An 8,651-nucleotide genomic window follows, 5' to 3' on the forward strand; every position below is an offset into this window, starting at 1 on the left:
ATGATTCCAATAACTTGGCCCTTTGCGGTTTGGGGGCTCGACATGGTTGGTCCGTTTAAACCATCCCAAGATAAGAAGACTCACCTGTTGGTCGCTGTCAATAAGTTTACCAAGTGGGTTGAAGTAGAGGCTATCAGCAATTGTGATGCAGCTACAACAGTCAAGTTTTTGAAGAAGTTGATTCTCAGATTTGGCTTTCCACACAGCATCATTACTGATAATGGAACAAACCTTTCCAAGGGAGCCATGGCACAGTTCTGTCAAAGAGAGCACATCCGACTCGATGTGGCGTCTGTTGCGCACCCTCAGTCCAATGGTCAACCTGAATGCGCCAACCAAGAGATACTATGAGGCATTAAACCTCGACTCCTGGTTCCTCTCCAGCAAACGCCAGGTTGTTGGGTTGAAGAGCTTCCTTCTGTATTATGGAGCATACGAACTACCCCCAAAAGGTCAACTAGTTTCACGCCTTTCTTCATGGTTTATGGCGCCGAAGCCGTCTTACCCAGCGACATTCATGACTCTCCTCGGGTCACATCATACACTGAAGAGGACAACAAACAAGCTCATCAAGATTCTCTAGATGCCTTGAAGGAAGAGCGTGACTTAGCCGTAGCCCGCTCTGCCATCTATCAACAAGGCCTACGCCGCTATCATAGCCGCAGAGTTCGCAGCCGCACTTTCCAGGAGGGCGACTTAGTGCTTCGGCTGATTCAAGATCAGTCTAACATGCATAAGCTTTCACCCCCTTGGGAAGGCCCCTTCATAGTCAGTAAGAACCTTCATAATGGATCTTACTACTTGATTGATCTCCGTCCTGGTAAGGAGTCTCGCACATCTGAGGAGGAGAGCAATAGGCCTTGGAACATAGCTCATCTAAGGCCTTACTACACCTAGAGCTCTGGCTCATGTTCACTTTGTACATACATATGTATATATGATCAATAAATAAAGCCGGCACCCCCGCAACTCGGGGTCTCTGTCGTTTCATCTCAATCGATGTGCATGACTATTTACATTTTTTTATCATGCGTCAGTTGGGGGCTTCCATACTCCACGAGTTAAGCTATATCACCCTTTTGACTGGCACCAAAACGCCATTAATCTTGGTTAAACCTGCATGTTTACTTGCTGCTTCTCCGATCATATGACCCGCCGTACTCTTGCCATGTTGCTTCTTATAACTTTGCGAGGTTCAAATGATGTTTGTGTCATGTGAGAGCCGGTTTACAGCAGCGAGGGTACTCCAAGGGCTATCACGCCAAACACTTCTTTGAAGTGGGACTTAAACCCCGAAAGCAAAGTCTGTCGAGCCTCGAACACCGACTTAATATTTCTATGTTGTGTGTTTTTGTTTTAGGCTATCTTTCATGGTTATGACTGGCCCTTGAGCCGCCAGTTTCATATTACACCGGTCCTGTCTTACATGTTAATCCACCACAACTCTCCTCATGACCTTTATGGGCTCTTAACACGCCCAGATCATACATCATTTTCTCGAGAGTTTTAAACACTCGAAGGGATTACGATTAGGTCAAGACCTTGCACACAAATACTTAGAGGTGTTACACCTCATCATGATCAATAGATATCAAACAGGTGCACGATGCCATAGTTAGAAGTTTTACTATCCTAATACATGGCCACAGAAGGGCTCTAAAAAATAATCAAGAACTCTTTTTGAACCCGTGCCATGGATAATTCTACCCGCCACAGTTGGGCTTCTTTTGAGCCGCCTGTTCTGTTGGAGAATGCAGTATTTCAAATTTTTTCCTACGATCATGCAAGATCTATCTAGGAGATGCATAGCAACGAGAGGGGAGAGTGTGTCCACGTACCCTCGTAGACCGAAAGCGGAAGCATTATGTAACACGGCTGATGTAGTCGAACGTCTCCACGATCCAACCGATCAAGTACCGAACGCACGTCACCTCCGCGATCTGCACACGTCTAGCTTGGTGACGTCCCTCATACTCTTGATCCAGTTGAGGTCGAGGGAGAGTTTTGTCAGCATGACGGCATGATGACGGTGATGATGAAGTTACCGATGCAGGGCTTCGCCTAAGCAGTACAACGATATGACTAAGGTGGAAATCTATGGAGGGGGGCACCGCACACAGCTAAGACAACTGTCAACTTGTGTGTCCTAGAGTTCCCCCTGCCCCCGTATATAAAGGAGCAAGGGGGGAGGCCGGCCGACCCTCATGGAGCATGCCCCAAGTAGGATTCCTGCTAGGAATAGGAATCCTATTCCTAGTAGGTTTCCAACAAGGGAAGAGAGGGGGAAGGAAGGAGAGGGAGAGAGGGAGAAGGAAAGGGAGGGGGGCGCCGCCCCCTCCTAATCCAATTCAGACTCCTCAAGGGGGGCAGCCCTAGGGCCCTATCATGTCTCTCTCACTAGGCCCATGTTGGCCCATTAGTTCCCCCGGGGTTTCCGATTACCCACCTGCACTCCGATATTTATCCGGTGACCCCGGAACTCATCTGGTGTCCGAATAACATCATTCAATATATCAATCTTTATGTCTCGACCATTTCGAGACTCCTCGTCATGTCCGTGATCACATCCGGGACTCCGAACTACCTTCGATACATCAAAACACATAAACTCATAATACCAATCGTCATCGAACGTTAAGCGTGCGGACCCTACATGTTCAAGAACTATGTAGACATGACCGAGACTCATCTCCGGTCAATAACCAATAGCAGAACCTAGATGCTCATATTAGTTTCTACATATTCTATGAAGATCTTTATCGGTCAAACCGTATAACAACATATGTTGTTCCCTTTGTCATCGGTATGTTGCTTGCCTGAGATTCGATCGTCAGTATCTCAATACCTAGTTCAATCTCGTTACCGGCAAGTCTCTTTACTCATTCCATAATGCAACATCCCGCAACTAACTCATTAGTCACATTTCTTGCAAGGCTTATAGTGATGTGCATTACCGAGAGGGCCCAGAGATACCTCTCCGATACACAGAGTGACAAATCCTAATCTCGATTTATGCCAACTCAATAAAACCATTGGAGACACCTGTAGAGCATCTTTATAGTCACCCAGTTACGTTGTGACGTTTGATAGCACACTAAGTGTTCCTCCGGTATTCAGGAGTTGCATAATCTCATAGTCATAGGAACATGTATAAGTCATGAAGAAAGCAATAGCAATAAACTAAACGATCATAGTGCTAAGCTAATGGATGGGTCAAGTCAATCACATCATTCTCTAATGATGTGATCTTGTTCATCAAGTCACAACTCATGTCTATGGTTAGGAAACTTAACCATCTTTGATTAACGAGCTAGTCAAGTAGAGGCATACTAGTGACACTCTGTTTGTCTATGTACTCACACATGTACTAAGTTTCCATTTAATACAATTCTAGCATGAATAATGAACATTTATCATGATATAAGGAAATATAAATAACAACTTATTATTGCCTCTAGGGCATATTTCCTTCAGTCTCCCACTTGCACTAGAGTCATTAATCTAGATTACATAGTAATGATTCTAACACCGATGGAGTCTTGGTGCTGATCATGTTTTGCTCGTGAGAGAGGCTTAGTCAACGGGTCTGAACATTCAGATCTGTATGTATCTTGCAAATCTCTATGTCTCCCTCCTTGACTTGATCGCGGATGGAATTGAAGCGTCTCTTGATGTGCTTGGTTCTCTTGTGAAATCTGGATTCCTTTGCCAAGGCAATTGCACCAGTATTGTCACAAAAGATTTTCATTGGACCCGATGCACTAGGTATGACATCCAGATCGGATATGAACTCCTTCATCCAGAGTCCTTCATTTGCTGCTTCTGAAGCATCTATGTATTCTGCTTCACACGTAGATCCCGCCACGACGCTTTTCTTAGAACTGCACCAACTGACAGCTCCACCATTCAATAAAAAACGTATCCGGTTTGTGACTTAGAGTCATCCGGATCTGTGTCAAAGCTTGCATCGACGTAAACATTTACGACGAATTCTTTGTCACCTCCATAAACGAGAAGCATATCCTTAGTCCTTTTCAGGTATTTTAGGATGTTCTTGACCGCTACCCAGTGATCCACTCCTGGATTACTTTGGTACCTCCCTGCTAAACTAATAGCAAGGCACACATCAGGTCTGGTACACAACATAGCATACAAGATAGAACCTATGGCTGAAGCATAGGGAATGACTTTCATTTTCTCTCTATCTTCCGCAGTGGTCGGGCATTGAGTCCGACTCAACTTCACACCTTGTAACACAGGCAAGAACCCTTTCTTTGCTTGATCCATTTTGAACTTCTTCAAAACTTTATCAAGGTATGTGCTTTGTGAAAGTCCAATTAAGCATCTTGATCTATCTCTATAGATCTTGATGCCCAATATATAAGCAGATTCACCGATGTCTTTCATTGAAAAATTCTTATTCAAGTATCCTTTTATGCTATTCAGAAATTTAGTATCATTTCCGATCAACAATATGTCATCCACATATAATATCATAAATGCTACAGAGCTCCCACTGTCGGTGTCAAAACCGGTGGATCTTGGGTAGGGGTCCCGAACTGTGCGTCTAGGATCGATGGTTGCAGGAGACAGAGGACACAATGTTTACCAAGGTTCGGGCTCTCTATGGAGGTAATACCCTACGTCCTGCTTGATTGATCTTGATGAATATGAGTATTACAACAGTTGATCTACCACGAGATCGTAATGGCTAAACCCTAGAAGCCTAGCCTATATGACTATGGTAATGAGTGTCCCCTTCCCGAACTACACCCTCTGGTTTATATAGACACCGGGGGGGGGGATCTAGGGTTACATAGAGTCGGTTACATAAGATGGAATCTTCATAGTTGGTCGCCAAGCTTGCCTTCCACGCCAAGGAGAGTCCAATCGGGACACGGGTACAATCTTCGGTCTTCATATCTTCACAGCCCATCAATCCGGCCCATGGATAACAGGACAGACGCCCGAGGACCCCTTAGTCCAGGACTCCCTCTGTAGCCCCTGAACCTGGCTTCAATGACGAGGAGTCCAACGCGCAGATTATCTTCGGCATTCCAAGGCGGGTTCCCTTCTAGCCAAACTCCAAGATAGTCTTCGGATGCGATGATATTATCCGGACCTGCCACACACACCATACACAACCACAGAGAGAATATAATTTTACATGAGTCCCATCCGCTGCCAACTTTTTGCGGCACGACATTACGTCTGACCAGTCATAATTCCAAATCATTTTTGTGTTCACCATTTCACATTTCGAGACGCGGTTGCCATTGGCACGTTTTGCCAAAGCAGAGATCGTGCCCCTTATCGTGGGATTCTCATCAATGCAGGTATGGGTAATCCAACCGTGTCATTTACACAGCCCTTGGGAATAGGCGAATTCTAAGGCGAGTGGGGAGGCGTTCAACATTCACTGCCTTTATAAGGGGACAAGGATTCCCTCTTCCTCTCCCACGCCTTATCTCCATCTCCGTCCTTCCAATCTCGAGCTCCAGCGCCCAAGTTCTCATCTCCTTTCCACTCGAGCTAGCACTCAACCATGTTTGGATTTGGAGGTCAGGGCAAGTGGATGGTCTCCTCTGTCAAGGAGGAGGGCATTACTGAGCTTCGGGAGGCCGGATACTTGGCGAAGGAAATCGCCCACCGTTTGGCGGCCGAGGGACAAGTCGTCCCCATGCCGAAGCCTAACGAAAGGGTGGTATTCATCCCTCATTTCTTCCATGGACTAGGGTTTCCACTCCATCCCTTCGTCCGCGGGCTGATGTATTATTACGGGATAGATTTCCACGATCTGTCCCCGAACTCCTTCCTCAACATCTCGGCATTTATTGTCGTGTGTGAGGCCTTCCTCCACATACAACCCCACTTCAGGCTATGGCTCAAAGTCTTAAACGTGAAGCCGAAGGTGGTGGATGGCCAGCACGTGGAGTGTGGAGGAGCCATGATGAGTAAGTTGTCCAACGTCTCTTGGCCGAAAGGCACTTTCGTGGAGACAGTAAAGGAGTGGCAGAAACAATGGTTCTACATCACAGAACCCCGCGGCACCTCCTGGGCCGCAGCTGCCGAATTCCGCTCTGTTGCTCCCATGCGGCTCACCTCCTGGGTCGAGACGAGTCCACACTGGTGTTCACCCAATGAGCTGATGGCGCTGCAGACGCGCGTTCAAAGTATGATAGCCAAGGACATCAAGCTTGTCGATGTAATACAGGTGATGCTAGTTCGCCGGATCCTCCCATGCCAGAGCAGAAGTTGCCCTCTGTGGGAGTTTAATCCGAAGAAGCACCAAACCCTGGAGAGGCTCTTCGAAACCACTCACGAAGGTGCCTGGAAGTTTCTCTTTAAGGGCAACGAGAAACCACCGGCCACAGATTCAGACCGTGGGCATGATTTTAGACACCTCGCCAGCGAGGTATGTTATTTTTTACATATCCCCCACTTGTTTGTTTCGAGGATGATGTCTGGGCTTTTATTATTGCTTTTTCAGGATTGGATGGAGAGGGCGAAGCAGATCCAGTGTCCGACTCCGCTGCCTGAAGAACCGGTCATCCCGCATCTGGCGGAGATGCTGGTGCCGGCACCATATAAGGCGCCGGAGAAGAAGGCCAAGAAGAAGGCCAAGGGGAAAGCCAAGAGTGGCCCCTGTCGCAAGGGTACTTCGGACGTGACGTCCAAAGATGAAGAAGCCCCTTCCCCCGTCCCTGAGGATGACGACGAGGAAGAGGAGGAGGAGGAGAAGAAGAAGAATCCTCCCCCTGAGGAGGGAAAGAAGAAAAGGGGGGCTTCCACGAATCTGGAGGCGGGCACGCCCAAGAAGGTGAAGGGTTCCCTTGCGGTCAACACCGCGTGGGACATTGACAGCAGTCCGGAGCGACGCCCCCGTACTAAACCTCAGGCCGCATCGTAAGTACTATGACTCACGGATACCCAACCTCTCCTTTTTATTATTTTGACGTGGTTAATCGTGCTATTGCAGTCCGGCCCATGATAGCATCCAGCGATCCTCATCTAGAGGTTCGTTGGATCCCATGGAAATGGCCAGCATGTCACCGCCGACCGCTTTTTCCCCCGGGGCCAAGGACGACACCGAAGTGTTGTCCCGGAGGACCGCTCCGAGCCGGGGAGGACCCCAGGATGCTGTCCAGGAGGCGCCGCAAGGCGATACCTCCGTTGCCGGACACATGGGAGAGCGGATCCCCATGGAGTTCGGCCCTCAGCCGAATGTGATTTCGGGGACCGATACGGCCCCGGGATCCGGCGCGCACCTTCCTTCGAAGGAGGGGACATGCCAATTCCATCGATGGCCCCTGTCCAACCAAGGGCGCCGGATAACCTGATGAAGGCCCTACAAGGCGCCTCCATTGTGGACGAGCACCGTATCCTTGTGGGTACGGTGATCGAGAAGGTTCAGTCCATCAAGAGCGGACTAAACAAGGCCTGCAACAATCTGTTGATGGGTTTTGAGGTAAGTCACGTAGAAAGAGAACACCCCGTGCTAATGGTAGCCCCTGAGACACTGTCCGGTGTTCGAAAACAAAGGCCAGACAGAGGATCAACCCTTTGTAGGAAACTAATATGATATATATGAATAAGCAGGCGTCGCTGTTGGCCGCGACCTCACATGCTGCCGAAGTCTCTGAACTGAAGCAGAGGTTGGAGCGGACCGAGAACGAGCTCGGTGAGGTGAAGATTCAGCTTCACGAGAAGCAAGGTGAGTAACGACTTGCTGTGTATTCAGAAAGAGTAAGCGGTTAGTGTTGACCGGAATGTCATAATATGTGTAGGGGCGGCGACCAAGGTCGAGGCCTTGAGAAATGCCCTGACCGAAGCCGAGGGGAAGGCTGTCCAGCAGCAAGCCACCCGTAAGAAGCTCAAGGCCTAGGTTGGCGAGGTGCAGCAGGAGCTCCAGGACACGATGAAGAAGTGTGAAGCTTTGGAGCGCGAGGCGTCGACTCGAGAAGCCGAACTTACCAAGGCTTGCCAGAGCGCAGAGGCCGCACGGAATGAAGCCCGGGACATTCTCCAGGAGATCTAGGAGGCCAAGAAGATCGCAGCGGGTAAGGATTTTACCATGCAAAGCAAGAATGCGGAGAAGAAGTACCTTTTACTAACCCGGATTCGGAGTTGCCCAGGGGCTTTTGCGGATCTACCACGCAGTGTGTCCGATGCTGCGGAGTTCTTCTGAGCCAGGCAAGGGAATTCCACAGAGAAGCTGTCCTGGTCACAGTATGTTGTGCCAGAACATCCGGTGCCCTTTGTCGATCAACTGAAATACTTGGTCGAGCTGCACAGGGTGGCTGAACTGGCCATGAAGGATTTAATAATCCGACTATGGCCAGCCGAAGCTATACCTAGCAGTTATTTTGGCCACGTGAAGCGGGTGGTGGAGGCTTGTCCGCGGCTAGACATCTTCAAGCGATCAGTCTGCATCGAGGGTGCCCGCATGGCCTTCGCTCGTTGCAAGATGTGGTGGGCGAAAATGGACGCCGTCGAGGTGGCCAGGGGGCCGCCGGAGGGCAAGGAGCACCGCACACCCGAGCGATATTTTGCGGATGTCCTGGAGGGATCTCGACTTGTAGCAACACAGTGCGGGCATGACATTATTTTCGAATGAATACATTCGTATTTTTCCTTGTATGATGAAAACA

General features: G+C 48.9%; 1 protein-coding gene across 1 annotated transcript; it reads left to right on the forward strand.

The window, feature by feature from the left end:
• Positions 1-5,545: 5,545 nt before the first annotated feature.
• Positions 5,546-6,910, forward strand: LOC147990445 (uncharacterized). The gene is made up of 2 exons (XM_087538224.1): positions 5,546-6,415; positions 6,491-6,910. The coding sequence occupies exons 1-2, from the start codon at positions 5,546-5,548 to the stop codon at positions 6,908-6,910; spliced, it is 1,290 nt and encodes a 429-aa protein (XP_087394350.1).
• The last annotated feature ends 1,741 nt before the right edge of the window (positions 6,911-8,651 follow it).

The sequence above is a fragment of the Triticum urartu genome, chromosome 1A (genome assembly GCF_056163025.1).
Source record: "Triticum urartu cultivar PI428250 chromosome 1A, HENAU_Tu73, whole genome shotgun sequence".
NCBI classification, from domain to species: Eukaryota; Viridiplantae; Streptophyta; class Magnoliopsida; order Poales; family Poaceae; genus Triticum; species Triticum urartu.